At 41.9% G+C, this 20,059-nt stretch overlaps 2 protein-coding genes across 3 annotated transcripts; one reads left to right on the forward strand and one right to left on the reverse strand.

The window, feature by feature from the left end:
- Positions 1-10,831: 10,831 nt before the first annotated feature.
- Positions 10,832-14,830, reverse strand: elovl6l (ELOVL family member 6, elongation of long chain fatty acids like). Its single transcript, XM_046353739.1, has 4 exons — positions 14,577-14,830; positions 13,867-13,998; positions 12,825-12,976; positions 10,832-12,634 (listed from the first exon to the last, which is right to left on the reverse strand). Exons 1-4 carry the CDS (start codon positions 14,672-14,674, stop codon positions 12,207-12,209), a joined length of 810 nt encoding a protein of 269 aa, XP_046209695.1. The 5' UTR covers positions 14,675-14,830; the 3' UTR covers positions 10,832-12,206.
- A 467-nt stretch (positions 14,831-15,297) lies between these two features.
- LOC124038195 lies at positions 15,298-17,506 on the forward strand. Of its 2 annotated transcripts, XR_006839326.1 has the most exons (6): positions 15,565-15,655; positions 15,773-15,910; positions 16,032-16,196; positions 16,376-16,707; positions 16,888-16,972; positions 17,377-17,506. XR_006839326.1 is itself a non-coding variant. In XM_046353740.1 (4 exons), the coding sequence occupies exons 1-4, from the start codon at positions 15,412-15,414 to the stop codon at positions 16,534-16,536; spliced, it is 708 nt and encodes a 235-aa protein (XP_046209696.1). In that variant the 5' UTR covers positions 15,298-15,411; the 3' UTR covers positions 16,537-16,773. The 2 variants fall into 2 exon arrangements, 1 of the variants encoding a protein (XP_046209696.1); XM_046353740.1 differs by lacking the exons at positions 16,888-16,972; positions 17,377-17,506 and having other exon boundaries at positions 15,298-15,655; positions 16,376-16,773.
- The last annotated feature ends 2,553 nt before the right edge of the window (positions 17,507-20,059 follow it).

The raw sequence follows: 20,059 nt of genomic DNA on the forward strand, positions 1-20,059 counted from the left end.
AGGTCGGGTGATTGTGGAGGCCAGGTCATCTGATGCAGCACTCCATCACTCTCCTTCTTGGTAACACAGCCTGGAGGTGTGTTGGGTCATTGTCCTGTTGAAAACAAATGATAGTACCACTAAGCCCAAACCAGATGGGATGGTGTATCGCTGCAGAATGCTGTGGTAACCATGCTGGTTAAGTGTGCCTTGAATTCTAAATAAATCACAGACAGTGTCACCAGCAAAGCACCCCCACACCATAACACCTCCTCCTCCATGCTTTACGGTGGGAAATACACATGCAGAGATCATCCGTCTACCCACACCATGTCTCACAAAGACACGGCGGTTGGAACCAAAAATCTCCTATTTCGACTCCAGACCAAAGAACACATTTCCACTGGTCTAATATCCATTGCTCGTGTTTCTTGGCCCAAGCAAGTCTCTTCTTTTCATTCTTCATCTTTGCAGCAATTTTACCATGAAGGCCTGATTCACACAGTCTCCTCTGAACAGTTGATGCTGAGATACGTCTGTTACTTGAACTCTGTGAAACATTTATTTCTGAGGCTGGTAACTCTAATGAACTTATCCTCTGCAGCAGAGGTAACTCTTGGGTCTTCCATTCCTGTTGCGGTCCTCATGAGAGCCAGTTTCATCAGTGCTTGATGGTTTTTGCGACTGCCCTTGAAGAAACTTTCAAAAACTTTGAAATTTTCCAGATTGACTGACCATGTCTTACAGCAATGATGGACTGTCATTTCTCTTTGCTTATTTGAGCTGTTCTTGCCATAATATGGACTTATGGTATTTTAACAATTAGGGCTATCTTCTGTATACACCCCCCCCCCCCTACCTTACCACAACACAACTGATTGGCTCAAACTTAAGAAATAAATTCAACAAATTAACTTTTAAGAAGGCACAACTGTTAATTGAAATGCTTTCCAGGTGACTACCTCATGAAGTTGGTTGAGAGAATGCCAAGAATGTGCAAAGCTGTCATCGAGGCAAAGGGTGGCTATTTGAAGAATCTTAAATATAAAATATATTTTTTTGATTTGTTTTAAACTTTTTTTCGTTACTACATGATTTCATGTGTCTTATTTCATAGTTTTGATGTGTTCATTATTATTCTACAATGTAGAACACAGTATAAATAAAGAAACACCCTTGAATGAGTAGGTGTGTCCAAACTTTTGACCGGTAGTGTACTTGGACATTTTTACAGCATTGTTAGGAGCTAGTAACGCAAATATTTTGTTGCACCCGCTATAACATCACCTAAACTGTTTACGCAACCAATACACTTTTTGATATCCTTCCTCATTATTGGATATCCTATAGAATTAGGATGTATGTTGTGACTTGCACTAATAGTCAATAAATAGTGTAAACCTTTGAGTCTTTGATCATCTGTTACATGCTAAACATATGTATTATAATCGCGGTGTTATTCACCTGCTGTAATGTAATTTCACTTGTGTATTTCACAATGTCCCCCTATGACTTCACCCTTCCAGCTGACACTAGGGGAGAAAGTTTCTGACCTGGAGCTCAATATAACCCACAAGGACTTGGTGATCATGACCAACAAGGATACAGAGATAACTGCAGACCTCAAATCTGCTGCACAGGGTTTGAAAATCAACACTGCAGGATATAGTTCCAACCTGAGTAAATTGCTGAGTAATTGTATGTCTTGTCCACTAGGGGGAGGCTTTGTGCCATGTGTGACTCCAAGGCAGCCGAAACCCCAAGATATACTGCTCAAAGCGCTGTTGATAAAACATTTACATTACATTTAACATTTAAGTCATTTAGCAGACGCTCTTATCCAGAGCGACTTACAAATTGGTGCATTCACCTTATGACATCGATTGGAACAGTCACTTTACAATAGTGCATCTAAATCTTAAAGGGGGGGGGTGAGAGGGATTACTTATCCTATCCTAGGTATTCCTTAAAGAGGTGGGGTTTCAGGTGTCTCCGGAAGGTGGTGATTGACTCCGCTGTCCTGGCGTCGTGAGGGGTTTGTTCCACCATTGGGGGGCCAGAGCAGCGAACAGTTTTGACTGGGCTGAGCGGGAGCTGTACTTCCTCAGTGGTAGGGAGGCGAGCAGGCCAGAGGTGGATGAACGCAGTGCCCTTGTTTGGGTGTAGGGCCTGATCAGAGCCTGGAGGTACTGAGGTGCCGTTCCCCTCACAGCTCCGTAGGCAAGCACCATGGTCTTGTAGCGGATGCGAGCTTCAACTGGAAGCCAGTGGAGAGAACGGAGGAGCGGGGTGACGTGAGAGAACTTGGGAAGGTTGAACACCAGACGGGCTGCGGCGTTCTGGATGAGTTGAAGGGGTTTAATGGCACCGGCAGGGAGCCCAGCCAACAGCGAGTTGCAGTAATCCAGACGGGAGATGACAAGTGCCTGGATTAGGACCTGCGCCGCTTCCTGTGTGAGGCAGGGTCGTACTCTGCGGATGTTGTAGAGCATGAACCTACAGGAACGGGCCACCGCCTTGATGTTGGTTGAGAACGACAGGGTGTTGTCCAGGATCACGCCAAGGTTCTTAGCGCTCTGGGAGGAGGACACAATGGAGTTGTCAACCGTGATGGCGAGATCATGGAACGGGCAGTCCTTCCCGGGAGGAAGAGCAGCTCCGTCTTGCCGAGGTTCAGCTTGAAGTGGTGATCCGTCATCCACACTGATATGTCTGCCAGACATGCAGAGATGCGATTCGCCACCTGGTCATCAGAAGGGGGAAAGGAGAAGATTAATTGTGTGTCGTCTGCATAGCAATGATAGGAGAGACCATGTGAGGTTATGACAGAGCCAAGTGACTTGGTGTATAGCGAGAATAGGAGAGGGCCTAGAACAGAGCCCTGGGGGACACCAGTGGTGAGAGCGCGTGGTGAGGAGACAGATTCTCGCCACGCCACCTGGTAGGAGCGACCTGTCAGGTAGGACGCAATCCAAGCGTGGGCCGCGCCGGAGATGCCCAACTCGGAGAGGGTGGAGAGGAGGATCTGATGGTTCACAGTATCGAAGGCAGCCGATAGATCTAGAAGGATGAGAGCAGAGGAGAGAGTTAGCTTTAGCAGTGCGGAGCGCCTCCGTGATACAGAGGAGAGCAGTCTCAGTTGAATGACTAGTCTTGAAACCTGACTGATTTGGATCAAGAAGGTCATTCAGAGAGAGATAGTGGGAGAGCTGGCCAAGGACGGCACGTTCAAGAGTTTTGGAGAGAAAAGAAAGAAGGGATACTGGTCTGTAATTGTTGACATCGGAGGGATCGAGTGATGAGAGTTCAAGATCTATATAAAATAGTTTTGCTGGATATATAACAAAAACGTGTTTTATTCATCACAGTAATGCTTGTGAAAGCAGGTTTTCCTACGTACAAAGCATGTAGAGGTCTGTAATTTTTATCATAGGTACACTTCAACTGTGAGAGACGGAATCTAAAACAAAAATCCAGAAAATCACATTGTATCATTTTTTAGTAATTAATTAGCATTTTATTGCATGACATAAGTATTTTATCACCTACCAACCATTAAGAATTCCGTCTCTCACAGACCTGTTCGTTTTTCTTTCAGAAGCCCTCCTGTTCTCCACTCATTACCTGTATTAACTGCACCTGTTTGAACTTGTTACCTGTATAAAAGACACCTGTCCACACACTCAATCAAACAGACTCCAACCTCTCCACAATGGCCAAGACCAGAGAGCTGTGTAAGGACATCAGGGATAAAATTGCAGACCTGCACAAGGCTGGGATGGGCTACAGGACAATAGGCAAGCAGCTTGGTGAGAAGGCAACGACTGTTGGCGCAATTATTAGAAAATGGAATTAGTTCAAGATGACGGTCAATCACCCTCGGTCTGGGGCTCCATGCAAGATCTCACCTCGTGGGGCATCAATGATCATGAGGAAGGTGAGAGATCAGCCCAGAACTACACGGCAGGACCTGGTCAATGATCTGAAGAGAGCTAGACCACAGTCTCAAAGAAAACCATTAGTAACACACTACGCCGTTATGGATTCAAATCCTGCAGCGCACGCAAGGTCTCGCTGCTCAAGCCAGCGCATGTCCAGGCCCGTCTGAAGTTTTCCAATGACCATCTGGATGATCCAGAGGAGGAATGGGAGAAGGTCATGTGGTCTGATGAGACAAAAATTGAGCTTTTTGGTCTAAACTCCACTTGCCGTGTTTGGAGGAAGAATAAGGATGAGTACAACCCCAAGAACATAATCCCAACCATGAAACATGGAGTTGGAAACATCATTCTTTGGGGATTTTTTTCTGCAAGGGGACAGGGCGACTGCACCGTATTGAGGGGAGGAGGGATGGGGCCATGTATCGCAAGATCTTGGCCAACAACCTCCTTCCCTCAGTAAGAGCATTGAAGATGTTGTGGCTGGGTCTTGCAGCATGACAATGACCCGAAACACACAGCCAGGGCAACTAAGGAGTGGCTCCGTAAGAAGCATCTCAAGGTCCTGGAGTGGCCTAGCCAGTCTCCAGACCTGAACCCAATAGAAAATCTTTGGAGGGAGCTGAAAATCCATATTGCCCAGCGACAGCCCCGAAACCTGAAGGATCTGGAGAAGGTCTTTATGGAGGAGTGGGCCAAAATCCCTGCTGCAGTGTGTGCAAACCTGGTCAAGAACTACAGGAAACGTATGATCTCTGTAATTGCAAACAAAAGTTTCTGCACCAAATATTATGTTCTGCTTTTCTGATGTATCAAATACTTATGTCTTGCAAAAAATTAATTACTTAAAAATCATAATGTGATTTTCTGGATTTTTGTTTTAGATTTCGTCTCTCACAGTTGAAGTGTACCAATGATAAAAATGTCAGACCTCTACATGCTTTGTAAGTGGGAAACACTGTCGATTTTGCAGGTTATCAAATAATTGTTCTCCCCACTGTATATATATATATATTTCTATTAACTGGCCTATTTAATGTTTGTTTACTTGGTTACACACTGTATGTTACATTATGATAAAGCACCTCACTTGACATTTAGCTCATTGGTCATGTACATTAAGTAGTATGTTGCTAGGCTAGCTATGCACGTTTGTTTGGGAAGACTGTCCAATCCTAGCCTTAGAATGTATTGTGTACAGTGGGAAAGTACTTAAGTAAAAAATACTTTAAAGCACTACTTACGCAGTTTTTGGGGTATATGTGCTTCACTATTTATATTTTTGACTAATTTTATTTCACTACATTCCTAAAGAAAATATTTTCCCTGACAACTCAAAGTACTCGTTAAATTTTAAATGCTTAGCACACAATTGATTGTGAAATTCACACACTTACGGTCTGGCGGACTCACAAAACACATGCATATTTTGTAAATAATGTCTGTGTTGGTGTGCCCCTGGCAACATTTTTTTACAAGGAAATGGTGCCGTCTGCTTTGCTGTGATACAATTACATTTACTTTTGATACTTAAGTACATTAAAACCAAATACGTATAGACTTTTACTCAAATAGTATTTTACTGGGTGACTTTCCCTTTTATTTTATTTTTAAACTTTTGCCTCTTTTTCGCCCCAATTTTTTGATAACCACTTGATAGTTAGTCTTTTAACATCACTGCAGCTCCCGTACGGGCTCGGGAGAGGCAAAAGTCTACAGCCATGCGTCCCCCGAAACACGACCCGTACAACTGGCGACTGAGGTCAGCTTGCAAATCCCCGGCCCATCACAAGGAGTCACTAGAGTGCGATGGGACAAGGACATCCCGGCCGGCCAAACCCTCCCCTAACCCGGACGACGTTCGGCTAATTGTATGCCGCATCATGGGTCTCCCAGTCACAGCCGGCTGTGTCACAGCCTGGGATCGAACCCTTTCACTTGAGTAACTTTCTAGTAAGGTATCACTTTTACTCAAGTATGACAATTGGGTACTTTTACCACCACTGACTGGAAGTCATTCAGGTGGGTATATACACTTTTGTACAATGTGTGTGCCTTAACCTTGTATTGTGCTATCTACATGCATTTACTGTCGTTTCGCTGTTGATAATTCAGATGGATTTCGGGTGATTAGGTCTGGCTCGCAGTCGGCGTTCCAATTCATCCCAGAGGTGTTCGATGGGGTTGAGGTCAGGGCTCCGCGCAGGCCAATCAAATTCTTCCACATCAATTTCGACAAACCATTTCTGTATGGACCTTGCTTTGTGCACGGGGGCATTGTCATGCTGAAACTGGAAAGGGCCTTCCCCAAACTGTTGCCACAAAGTTGGAAGCACAGAATTTTCTAGAACGTCATTGTGTGCTGTAGCATTAATATTTCCCTACAGTAGCCCAAACCATAAAAAACAGCCCCTGTTCATTTTATTCCTCCTCCACCAAACTTTACAGTTGCCACTATGCATTCGTGCAGGTAGTGTTCTCCTGGCATCCGCCAAACCCAGATTCATCCTTCGGATGGTGAAGCATGATTCATCACTCCAGAGAACGCGTTTCTGAGGGAGGCTGTGGGAGGCTGACTTAATCGACATCCACGTCTTCGGGCGCCCGGGGAACAACTGCCTTGTTCAGAGGCAAAACGACAGATTTTTACCTTGTTGCTGGATCGAATCCCAGAGCTGACCTTTCGGTTTTAGGCCCAACGCTCTAATCACTAGGCTACCTGCCACCCTTGGAAACCCATTTCATGAAGCTCCCGACTAACAGTGCTTGTGCTGACATTCCTTTCAGAGGCAGTTTGGAACTCGGTAGTGATTGTTGCAACCGAGGACAGGTGATTTTTACACTTCAGCACTCTGCAATTCCGTTCTGTGAGCTTGTGTGGCCTACCACTTCGCGGCTTAGCCGTTGTTACTCTTAGACGTTCCACTTCACAATAACAGCACTTACAGTTGACTGGAGCAGCTCTAGCAGGGCTGAAATTTAACAAACTGACTTGTTGAAAAGGTGGCATCCTATGACAGTGCCACGTTGAAAGTCATTGAGCTCTTCAGTAAGACCATTCTACTGCAAATGTTTGTCTATGGAGATTGCATGGTTGTCTGCTTGATTTATACAGCAACAGGTGTGGCTGAAATAGTCGAATCCACTCATTTGAAGGGGTGTCCACATTAGAAGCATGGCTGATTATTTAGGGCCGATTTCAAGTTTTCATAACAATCGGTTATTGGCATTTTTGGATGACGATTATGGCCGATTACATTGCAATCCACGAGGAGACTGCGTAGCAGGCTGACCACCTGTTAGGTGAGTGCAGCAAGGAGCCAAGGTAAGTTGCTAGCTAGCATTAAATTTATCTTATAAAAAACAATACATTTTAACATAATCACTAGTTTAACTACACATGGTTGATGAGATTACTAGTTTAACTAGCTTGTCCTGCGTTGTATATAATCAATGCGGTTCCTGTTAATTTATCATCGAACCACAGCCAAGCGGTTGATGATTTAACAAAAGCGCATTGGCGAAAAAAAGCACAATCGTTGCATCAATGAAGCTAACCATAAACATCAATGCCTTTCTTAAAATCAATATACAGAAGAATAGTTTTTAAACCTGCATATTTAGTTAAAAGTAATGCAAGTTAGCAGGCAATATTAACTAGGGAAATTATATCACGTCTGGGTATATGCAGTAGTTTGGGTCCCTGGCTCGTTTCAAACTAATTTGCCAGAAATGTACATAATTATGACATAACATTGAAGGTTGTGAAATGTAACAGCAATATTTAGACTTAGGGTTGTCACGTGTTCGATAAAATACGGAATGATTCCGTATTTCACTGAAAGAATAAATGTTTTGTTTTCGAAATTATAGTTAACAGATTTGAACATATTAATGACCTAAGGATCGTATTTGTGTGTGTTTATTATAATTAAGTCTATGATTTGTAAGTCGCTCTGGATAAGAGCGTCTGCTAAATGACTTAAATGTAAATTTGATATTTGATAGAGCAGTCTGACTGAGCGGTGGTAGGCAGCAGCAGGCTCGTAAGCATTTATTCAAACAGCACTTTCCTGCGTTTGCCAGCAGCTCTTGGCAATGCTTGAAGCACAGTGCTGTTTATAATTTCAAGCCTATCAACTCCCGAGATTAGGCTGGCAATACTATAGTGCCTATAAGAACATCCAATAGTCAAAGGTATATGAAATACAAATGGTATAGAGAGAAATAGTCCTATAATTCCAATAATAACTACAACCTAAAACTTCTCAACTGGGAATTTGAAGACTCATGTTAAAAGGAACCACCAGCTGTCATACGTTCTAGTGTTCTGTGCTAGGAACTGAAAACATTAGCTTTTTTTACATGGCACATCTTGCACTTTTACTTTCTTCTCCAACACTGTGTTTTTGCATTATTTAAACCAAATCGAACATGTTTCATTATTTATGAGACTAAATTGATTTTATTTATGTATTAAGTTAAAATAAGTGTTAATTCAGTATTGCTGTAATTGACATTATTACAAATATACAGATTTTTTCATTTTTTTAAATGGCCGATTAATCGGTATCGTCTTTTGGTCCCCCAATAAATCGGTATCGGCATTGAAAAAACATAAATCAGCCGACCTCTAGTCAACATACTTTCGTTTATATTGTGTATTGCCCAGGTAGGTGAGCCTCACTCTCCTCTTCCCTCTCCTGTAAACCCTACTCCCGTCAGAAAGTTATTGTTTTGACCTTGATATCGGACTATACTCATCAGTATCGCACCAAACTTCAGTTAAAACCGTTTTTCCCTAGTATTGTTTTTGACAATGCTGTCAGTGCCTGTTCTCAGATTCGCTTCTTGTCCCTTTTGATCCAACCAGAAGAACATTTTATCTTGGTTATCTGTCCACCTGTTGTCCTGACAGGGAGTGTGACCATGCTGTTGGACATGGGCCATAATGATGTAGTGGGTCAATTCAAAGGGCTATGGTTTCCCCACTGCCTCATTACCCAGGGAAAGAGCAATAACCTCCTGCTGCAGAAGAGCTGGAAGGAGATGGGCCATGAAGCTCCTGAACATGCCATACAGAACATTCTGGAACAAAAGAGTGCCGGCACAGCCATGAATGAGTGACTTATTCTGGTAACAGCTTGCAGATGATTTGTTGTTCTGACATGACTTGATATTAAACCAGTGGTATATCTGAAAATGTCTTTACATTTTGCAAAATACTTTGTATATTTTTGTCATTTAATGCTAGTGTGTATCATGAAAAAATTCAGCATTTTATGATACAATTTAAATACATGTTGAAACAAAGATAATTCTTCACCAGCAGTACATACTGTAAGTATTGTACGAACATTAATCACACTTACCTGCTTGCTCATCAACTTTTTTTAATCCATCTTTGTCAAAAATACTACACTTAACAAAAATATACTAAACATGCAACAATTTCAAAGATTTGACTGAGTTACAGTTCATATAAGGAAGTCTGTCAATTGAAATAAATTAATTAGGCCCCAATCTATGGATTTCACAACTGGGAATACAGATATGCATCTGCTGGTCACAGATACCTTAAAAAAAAAAGTTTGTGTGGATCAGAAAACCAGTCAGTATCTGGTGTCCGCCATTTGCCCCATGCAGCTCGACACCTCTCCTTCACATAGAGTTGATCAGGCTGTTGATTGTGGCCTCTGGAATGTTGTCCCACTCTTCAATGGCTGTGCAAAGTTTCTGGATATTGGTCGAATCTGGAACATGCGGTCATACACGCTGATTTACAGATCCTTGCGACATGGGGCCGTGCATTATGTTGAAACATGGTGATGGCGGTGGATGAATAGCACGACAATGGGCCTCAGGATCTCGTCACGGTATCTCTGCGCATTCAAATTGCCATCGATAAAATGCAATTGTCCATAGCTTATGCCTGCCCATAACCCCACCATCGGGGAATCTGTTCATAATGTTGACATCAGCAAACCACTAGCCCACACAACACAAGCCGTCTACCACCTGCCTGGTACAACTGAAACCGGGATTCATCCATGACGTGCCCACTTCTCCAGTGCGGCAGTGGCCATCGAAGGTGAGCATTTGCCGGTTACGACGTCAAACTGCAGTCAAGACAAGCATGCAGATGAGCTTCCCTGAGATAGTTTGTTCAGAAATCCTTTGGTTGTGCAAACTAAGTTTCATCAGCTGTGCAGGTGGCTGGTCTTAGATGATCTTGCAGATGAAGCCTTGGAGGTCCTGGGCTGGCGTGGTTACATTTGAGGCCGGTACTGCAAAATTCTCTAAAACATTGAAGGCGGCTTATGGTAGAGAAATGAACAGTCAGCTCCGGTCATTCCTGCAGTCAGCATGCCAGTTGCACACTCCCTCAACTTGACATCTGCGGCAATGTGTTGACAAAATGGCACATTTGTGGCCTTTTGTCCACAGCACAAGGTGCACTTGAGTAATCAGCTTCTTGATATGCCACACCCATCAGCTGGATGGATTATCTTGGCGAAGGAGAAATGTTCACTAATAGGGATGTAAACATGTGCACATTGAGAATGTATAGAACATTCCTGGCATATTTTATTTCAGCTCAACTGCTGTTTGTTTTTTGTTCAGTGTATTTCAAATTTCCTTCCGTAGCAATGAAAGCCAATAATGAATTACTGTACATCAGTCCTCATCCCCCTCCCCCCCCACAGTGACATTTTTCCTATAATGTCACTAACCAGATGTAGCTACTTGGCTGTATAACAAACAATGATTTAAATGTGTCAAGTTCTTTCATAGTCAATCTGACTGTAGCTAGCAATGAAAGAAGCTACAAACGTCTCATTTGGGACACAATGACAACATCTGCCACCTACTTGCTTGTTTACCGGGTTATAGCAAATCACAGGATTTAAAAACAGATTTCAAAAGAGTGCTTTATTATGGTACATTTCAAATATTAGAGGGCTTTAGTTGGTCCGTTTTCATTTATAACACGTAGTACATGTCAAATTACGTCGGATCAGGATCACAGAATTCATAGGCTGATGGCCATCTGCTCAACATGGCAATACATACAGATAATCTTGACATAGGGTTGTTCAGCATCATTTGGCACATCTTAAAATACATTTAGCTTTTTTCTGCTGCAAATTTTAACAAAATGTAAACATGGCATTCAAATTCCACTGGCAAGTTTAGTTAGTGAAAATGGTGTTTAACGCTGAGCATAAAAGTATCTTGCTCAGCCCCCCCCCCCAGGAACAAAATACATTCATACTCCCTTTAACCTGTAAAGACCAATAAATATTATTCATTAAATAAACAGAACTGAATTATCAGCAAGACAAATATATGCATGTCAAGATACCAAGTCTCCAGCTACTTAAAAAACAAAGCTCAACATTCCCTTTCTAAGAAACTTTAGAATGAGGTGGGACAAAAATACCTGACATTTTCACAGCAGAACAGGCTTTTCTTTTAGTTAGTAATTCCTTTCAGGATACACAGCATTCTCACCAGAAAGTGACAGTGGAACCAAAAACCACTGTGTTGCATCAGAAAAAAGCAACATGGCATTGCTTGCATCCTAAGAGCACAAAAATAAACTAGTCATCTCTGGTGCAAAAAAAAAGAAAAAGGGAATAATTGTGCAGTGAGAGACCATGGGAAAGTTTGACTTTTCCGGCACTATTCCAGCTGCCATCATACAATCAAATACATTTATATGAACACCCGACAAGTAGCTGCTTTCAGGAAGATTCCTTTGAGTTAGAACACAACTACACCATTTAAAGTGACCAAATATCTCACAGGGTGAGTTTTGGAAACCAGTTCAGAGAAACCAAAGGCCCACACCTACGAGACAGTCAGTGAAATATGCTGGTGTAGGCTGATCCAAGGTAATGAGAAAAGCCAAATATTGGGGTTGGGTATGGGTGTACCAGCTGCCAGCACTCTTATTGGTCCATTGACAAGCTCAGAAGAGAACCATGAAAATGTGTATGAAAACCAGTCACACCAGCCTGAACAGAAACTCGCAGGGGGTGCCATTACATGTGCCTTTTGAAAAGCACAGATCGGAACTATGATACAAAGAGCAACATCTTCATGAAAACATTTCTGTAAACACTTCAGACAGTGGAGGTCACTTGACAGGTTCAGGAAAATAGTTCACTGCTGGTAAACTAATGGCATAAGGTGTATAGGGAATGGATACTTATCGCTGCCATTGTCGCAAAAAGCTTAAAACTGGGCCCGGTCAGGCAACGTAGCAATCCCTCCCCCCACAATTTAGTCCATCTTGGAGCTCTTGCCACCTTTGCCTTTCATGTAGGTCTGGTAGAAGAAGGAAGAGAAGAGGAGCAGGTAGCTGAGGTACATGAGGGAGCTCCACATAATGTTGTTCAGGTAGGAGTGGCAGTCCCCCTCCTGCATCCAGTGGTAGACCAGCCAACTGACCGTCAACCCCATGGCCATCTGAGCGATCTGGAAGGTGGTGATGACCACGGCAAAGGGGCGTGGCACCCGGTAGCCAGCTGCCCGCACCGCGTAGTAGCTATACATGAGTGCGTGAACAGAGTAGTTCATGGTCATGAACCAGCCACCTCCAGCCACTTGATCCTTGTAAGAGTACCAGGAGTAGAGCAGCACGGTAATGTGGTGGTACCAGTGCAGGAAGATCAGCCGCTGCTTACGGAGCACAATGAATGCAGTGTCGCCTGTGGAGGTCATTGAGAGGACACATCAGGACCTACAAAGTTATGGTCCCAGACATGCAGACGCACTTAAACATTTACTGCACATCTTCGACTAAGTTATATGGTTTGCCATAAATTAGACATTCATGGTAGGAGTGGACAAATTGCCAAGTTCAGACAAACGACTGGCAGTTCCATCCCCGGTTCTTACCCAGTTCAGGGGCTTTGCTCAGGACAAAGGCATAGGCCCAGAACTTGCTCACTGGTCCATTGTAGAAGCTCTGGTCACATATAGACTGTCTGAAACCGCTGGTTGAGAGGACATACAGCATGTACCATCCTGTTCGAATTGCTCCAATGATACTGCAATTAAAATAAAGTTAAGCATTGCACTAGAGGGCAAGAGCAAAACTTAAAAGTTACACTTAGCAGGCTTGTAACATCGTGTGCATGTCTAGTCAATCTATTCATTGAGAATGCTGAAACATCAATCTATGGCTGACTCAGTGCCACGTGTTCATTTGTGCCAAAATCACAATGAAACAAGTTAGCTTGCAAAGTCAGCAGGCTATGGTTTGAAGTAGGCTTGTTGTAGTTCAATCTTTATTTGTATTATTTAGCTTTAATGCAGTCATTGGTGTGCTTCTCAATCACCTTTTACACCCCCCCCCCACACACCTATCAATTAAGTTATTATATTAAGTCATACATAACATTCGCTGTGTGAAGTTAATGCATTTTGTCATTAGTAGTGTTCAAATCAAAATAAATAGCAACCATTCCTCAAAGGAAGGAGATGATGCAACATTTACAATGAGGGAACTTGATGTCTTTGGTCTGCAACTCATAGCGCAGACACTTCATTCAGGATGAATGGAGTAAGCCCCCCGAGTTACCTGCTCACTGGCAGGTTAAGTTCTGAAGGATTTGTTGCCAAATATACCTGGCTAAAGAGTTGAGCCATTTGTGAATCCGGTGTTCCGAGTCGAACTCTTGAGTTCACTAAAGTTACATCACTAACTCCTTAACATTTCTACCATCAGGATTGTTAACAGATGGATGCATAATGAAAGTGACTTGTTGGCAGGTGTAAAAAAACAACAAAACACTTAAAAAAAGTTCACAATACATTTTTAAAGCGTAGGGTATTTCAGTTGAGAGACATGACAAGATTACTGTTGGCAAACAGACCGTGTACATCTTCCATTCACTCAAATGTCAGAGGTAAATGTGGGTGTTCTGTGTTAACTCACCTGAAGATGGCCAGGCTGAGTGACCACAGCACCAGTGGTCTGCGCAGACTAAGTTTAGGCCTCTCCTTCATGAAATGTTGGCCTCCAAAGACCAGCGCTGCATACAGGCCACAGAACAAAAAAGCCTTGCTCCTGGTGAGAGAAACATGTCAGTAAGTTTCCTTTGATTGTGCCCATGGCAAGGTTAGTCAGCTGCAATGCATTTCAGTGATTGAGCACACCCTAGGACTTTGATATTTTTACATTCACTATTACTCATGCTGAAGGTATTTAACATGGCACACCCAGTTTACTATGGTGATATGTGAAATTTGACTAAAGCAATCAGCCCTAGCCACTTCTGTTGATAGTAGTTGGCTTGAAATGAAATGTAAAATGAAGTTACATTTGTACAAAATCTTTTCCCATGCTGTTTAGCTGACTTTTTTACTAGACATCCTGAGTAAACCACTACTAGAGGTGGATATTCTAATTTCAAAAGCAACAGAACAGAACAACGTGGCAGCTATTTGAGTAATAAGGTGGTAAAGAAAAGGTGTATAATATAGTTGGCTTCAACCTTAGGCTGTCAGAATTGTGACATCACACCTGCCGCTCTTCAATTTGAAGTGATCAAGGGCGACACCTGACCCTAACTTAGCTGTCCTGTTCGACCACACGAACCAAGTGATTTCATCATTATTTTGAAACCAAACAAATGTTAAACATACCAGTTTTCTTGCATCCATTCGATAGCGCCTCGCTCGTCAAATTGCTGCTCGAAACCATATTGAGAAAGGGGCACTTGATGATATTCAGTCTCATTCATTTTCGGTCTTGCTCTCTCTAAACTAGGCGATGTAATAATTTATTCTCTGTGATTTAAAATCCCAGTAGATAGGAGGCTACTACCTAAGACTGATGTTAGACTAATCATAAACGCGCACATGCGTCCTCTCCACCTCTACTCTACTCACACCTGATTTCATTTACGCACAAATAACACCTTTACTATATACGGGCGTGGACTATGATGGGCTTCTGCCCTGCCCTCTCTCCTCCCACTGTGGGAGGATACTTGGGGAATTTTGGTTTCGAACAGGGTCGTTATAAAATGCTTAACCAAAGGAAAACTCACAGAACTAACAGTAGGCATATAATGTATTATTTAGGTATGCTAACTTTACAGGTTACACATTATTACTTTGTAGCTGCGAAAATGCCGACGCACGTGGCAGACACACAATTGTGCTGCAGATAACAGGTTGCCAGATTTGGTCAGATTGATCTGAATGTGTCTTAAGGCTTTGCCCCCACATTGCAAAACCATAACCTGGCAACTCCGCCGAATTTGAAAAGAATCCTTGAGCACACAATTTGATCGATGTCATAAATAGTGAGGACAGTTGGTTACCATGCCAATGAGCAAGCTGGGTACATAAAATCGCTCCAGAATGTTCAGTTTCCCACACACTTAATTGTATAACACACAGCGAGTCAGCTAGTAGTTTGAGTTGTTCATGTTTACTCATTGTCTTTGAGAATTAGGCTATATTTGTCATCAAAATGTCACAGCGTGCCCACAAGGAAGGGCTGTGCAATATCACAATTGTATGTTTGGCCTTTATTTTCTGTCTCCTAAAGCCAGTTTTTGCTAAGCCAACTCCTGCAAATGTTTTTGCTTCCTCATCATCGCTGGAGCACATGACTTTGATCAACCCTGTTCAGAACAACCCCGATGTCACAACCCCAAAACCGACCCATTTTGTAAACACATTGCTTGGACAATTTGAGAGTTTGCTGGTGAAAGGTGAGTCAGGAATCCAGAAGTTAGTCTAGGCCTAGCGTTAACAGAATGAAGTCAGAGAGGCAAATGTCTAAGCTTGGGTTGTGGCAACATTTGACATTTTCCTCTGATTTCCCACAGATGGTACTTCTCCGGGTAATTTGGACCAGGTGACTCAAGGATATCCCCAACCCTACACAAATGCTAAAGACCCCCAGGGGCTTGTGAAGTCTCTAATGTCTGTTCTACAGACTTACAAGAAGCAAACAGCATCACACGGTGATTTGCCCTTTATTCTGTTCCTACTCTTTGTGTGAATGCACAAACCTGTGTGAATTTCACAATTGCTGAATTGTAAAATCCCATTGTGAAATGGATTGTACATTTTGTTCCGATGCAGGCAATGATCACGTCTTCAAACTGTGGGGAAAAGCTCCAAAAACAAAGAAGAGCACCAATGAAATCAAACCCAGAGTCAACATATTGACAGACCCCACTTACTTCGAGCCACTTGTGAAAGTTAACATGATTTTGGGCCTCTTTTTCTATGGTTTCATTGTGATAGGTACAGTAGCTACATAACATTCTGCTGTCTTTTTACTGCATGGAAATGTACTGTTCATCAGTTGATATTGATATAGCTTTAATGTAGATCTGCTTTGTGTATTAAAATGAGCAGCAGCTGGGGTATGTTGCAGCAACAATGTTATCACGTTCGGTCTGTGCCTGGATTTTTTTCACCAGTGTTTATCTACGACTCTGTCCGAGTTTCCATGGAGGCCAGAAGAAGATCTGACGCTCTAGCTGATGCCAGGCTGAAGAGAAAAGAACCACCCCCTGTTGAACCACAGTCAACTTTATCCAAATGTACACTCTCTATGATGCCTAACTCTGTGTGCCGTTAACTTGCTTGAACGTGTGATCCCTGGCTAAGTTAAGTCTACACTGACTGCAGGGTCTCACATACTGTTGTAACAATGCCCTGTTTCCTTTTAGATCGGCAGAGCATCGCTTCATTGTTTCACTTGGAAAATACATCATCCATAGCTGACGGTTTGAAGGCAAATTATCCCAAGGTTACATCATTTATTTTGAAGATATATATATATATATTTTTTTTTGTGAGATGCAATAGCAGTAGTCAAAACAAGCTGTACATTTTTCAAACTGTCTATGTATGTTTTTTAACTGTTAATGACTGAGTCTGTGTGTTGTATAAGTGTGTTTCAAACATTATTGTTTCGTTGCTTCTGTAGGAAGAGTCTGAGTCAAACATACAATTTGCAGACTGTGCAAATGGAAAGAGTGCTGTCAGCCTTAGAGAGTGGGAGCCTCTGCCTAGTGAGTTACAGTAGATAGATCACACACTATTTTGTTACTGAGAGATTAGATGTAATTATCTTTAGGTGTATGTTTTTCAGTGCATATAAAACAGTGAGGTACTGACCATAATCACACCAAACATTGTAATTAATGTAAAGCTTGTACAAATGTAAACTTGTACAGATATGCAGCACTCATATGTACAACATGAGTTATTAGATGGGCTTCATTTCTCCCTCAGATATTCAAGAGAACTCTATGTCTGCCAATCTGGCGCTGAACCCATTTGACTCCGATATAGAGGAAGTTGTATCTGCATAGGTTGTTCATGGTGAAGATTCTGCTCTATGCCTAGATTATTTATCATATCGGGCCGCGTGGAGATATTACATTTATTTTGTCCGCATTTTTTTTTCTTCCAGAGTCTCAGCTGACTGATGTTTGCATCAACTGAGGACCACGTCTTAATACCGAGTGACATTTAATGGAAGCAACAGAAATGAACTCTCCAAATAAGATCATGTTGAGACTGCCACCTTTGAAGACCGCCACTTTCTGTCTCATCACTTACGTTAGTAATAAACATATCTTGCATTCAAAATATAGGCCTATGTGAAAAGTAGTTTTTGGTATATATGATTACTGCTATATTAATTTATTTCTTGATTACTTATGAAAATGTAAAAAGAGAATGGTAACATTAAATTAACATTGTTGTTAGTTATAATAATAATAATAATAATAATATACTACTGTGTTGTAAATGCTGTACATTATTTCCATTATTATGTTTGTTTTTAATACTGTTAATCTGCAAACATCAATATAGCAATATTATAATGTTGCTCATTTTAGGTTTCCTAGGTGTTAGGCCTCACCTTTTTCCCAAAGAGAGCTATGACTTGTGTCCTCTGATGCTCTAATTAAACAATATTTATCCAACAGCTCCCTATTTTACCATATTATACATCACAGGAGGCTGCCTGAGGGGAGGATGGCTCATTATAATGGCTGGAATGGCATCAACCACATGGTGCAACACAAGGTGCAACCAACCTGTGCTATACACCCACTACTCTGCTATATAATTAATGATAAGTTGATAATAGAAGTCAACTTGGCTGGTAAGAACTAGTTACAAGTAAGCAAGATAGGCAAGCTTGGGTATGTTTTATTAAAAACAAATATTTATTGAACTTTTGAGCCCATCAAGCTGATCATCCCCTTTTGGCATAGCTTTTGAATGAGCTGTAGTTTATTACGGTGTCTGTGACTTTCCTATGATGACACAGACTGCAGAGCAACAGAACCTACCCAGTTAAACAATGTAGTTAACCTGGTTCTGGTTGATCCTAATTAACATTCTTCCAGAAGAGCCTAGTTCCTGGAAAGAATTGAACTCGTCAACCTCAGGTTGTTTTCTCAGAGATAGAGAGTGTCTTGTATACTGTAGGAATGCACTGACAACATGATTACAGACACAAGTGGGGATGGAAGTGAGAAATGCTGCCATCTTCTGGTGTAATCATTAGGCCAAACCTGAGCAAATAATTGCATTTTGCAACAAAAACGAGAGTTTCTATTGGTCAGATTCAGGTAGGTCCCGTTGGCTCTGTTTGGTTCCTATTGAATAGAAATAATTAGTGATGAGATGAAAAGGTATTGTGGGTTGGATATATATAGGCCTAGCATTTAAAAAATAAATCTGGCTTAGGAGAGGAAGAATGAAAAATAGTCCACATTTACAGGCTGGAATGGGCTCCCTACGGTGTGATTTCTAATCTGCAGGGCTTGTGGGCTGGGTGAGAGTCGACCTCCGTGTGCAGCAGAACCCACCATATACATTCCCACATTTCAAACAGGGCTGAGGTGTGGGTGGTTTGTTGAGGGAGACCTATACGTGGGTGCTTTCCCTCTCCGAGCACTAAACATACTTCTGACAGGCCACAGTAAACTACACACCAGTTATTTCACGTAAAGAGGATATAGAGAAATGAGGGAAGCTTTGGACAGGGCTTAGTGGGGGTTTTGTATGAGAAGTTGTGTTTGAAAAACCATGAGTTATGGGTGGCCTTGCACCTTTGCATAGTGCATATCATGGTTCACTGCGTCGCGGTTTTGCTTCAGGTGAGCTCAGAGGTATAACAACAAGTATGTGGTAAGGGTGTAGTGATGAGACAGTAGAACAGGGGTCGCAGAGGGAGATTTAAGAAGGATTCCCCAGTGAGTGAGGTTGTTTCCACCCAGCCACCTCAGCTCATGGTCCTCTCTCATTGCATGACCAAAACATAAGAATAATGCAATGTTGTTGTGGCTGTGAACAAATAACATGGAATTGCTTGAGGAATACTTACACTACACTTGGGCTCTGCAATGTCTGGATAACTATAGAGGGGGGTGAGGTATAAAAATATGGTTTATTCAATTAGCAAAAACTGAATTATTACTAGTAGGCTATGTGGACAGAGTGGATGACTCATCCCAGGTTGCAGTCAAGGCAAGGCAAATCAAATGTTATTGGTCACGTACACATGGTTAGGAGATGTTATTGCGAGCATAGAGAAATGCTTGTGCTTCTAGTTCCGACGGTGCAGTAATATCTAAAAAGTAATCTAACAATTCCACAACAACGACTTAATACAAGCAAATCTAAGTAAAGGGAAGGAATAAGAATATATACATATAAATATATGGATGTGCGATGACCGAGTGGCGTAGGCAAGATGAAATAGATGGTACAAAAGTACAGTATATACAGTGGCAAGAAAAAGTATGTGAACCCTTTGGAATTATATGGATTTCTGAATAAATTGGTCATATAATTAGATTTGATCTTCATCTAAGTTACAACAACAGACAAACAGTCTCATTAAACTAATAACACACAATTTATTGTATTTTTCTTGTCCATATTGAATACATCATTTAAACATTCACAGTGTAGGTTGGAAAATGTATGTGAACCCCTAGGTTAATGACTTGGAGTCAGGAGTCAGCTAGCCTGAAGTACAATCATTGAGACGAGATTGGAGATGTTGGTTAGAGCTGCCATGCCCCATAAAAAAACACTCAAAAAATGTGAGTTTTCTATTCACAAGAAGCATT

The sequence above is a fragment of the Oncorhynchus gorbuscha genome, linkage group LG06 (genome assembly GCF_021184085.1).
Source record: "Oncorhynchus gorbuscha isolate QuinsamMale2020 ecotype Even-year linkage group LG06, OgorEven_v1.0, whole genome shotgun sequence".
In the NCBI taxonomy this organism is placed as follows: Eukaryota; Metazoa; Chordata; class Actinopteri; order Salmoniformes; family Salmonidae; genus Oncorhynchus; species Oncorhynchus gorbuscha.

What these genes read in the sequence shown, in the direction of transcription:
- elovl6l (XM_046353739.1), bottom strand. Translation starts at nt 14,674, where the DNA reads ATGAATGAGACTGAATATCATCAAGTGCCCCTTTCTCAATATGGTTTC. An exon ending in GAATGGATGCAAGAAAACTG is followed by an intron (nt 13,999 to 14,576) that starts GTATGTTTAACA and finishes TTCTCTCACCAG; the next exon opens with GAGCAAGGCTTTTTTGTTCT. An exon ending in GAGCAAAGCCCCTGAACTGG is followed by an intron (nt 12,635 to 12,824) that starts GTAAGAACCGGG and finishes TGACCTCCACAG; the next exon opens with GCGACACTGCATTCATTGTG.
- LOC124038195 (XM_046353740.1), top strand. Translation starts at nt 15,412, where the DNA reads ATGTCACAGCGTGCCCACAAGGAAGGGCTGTGCAATATCACAATTGTA. An exon ending in GAAGCAAACAGCATCACACG is followed by an intron (nt 15,911 to 16,031) that starts GTGATTTGCCCT and finishes GTTCCGATGCAG; the next exon opens with GCAATGATCACGTCTTCAAA. An exon ending in CTATGGTTTCATTGTGATAG is followed by an intron (nt 16,197 to 16,375) that starts GTACAGTAGCTA and finishes TTTTTTCACCAG; the next exon opens with TGTTTATCTACGACTCTGTC.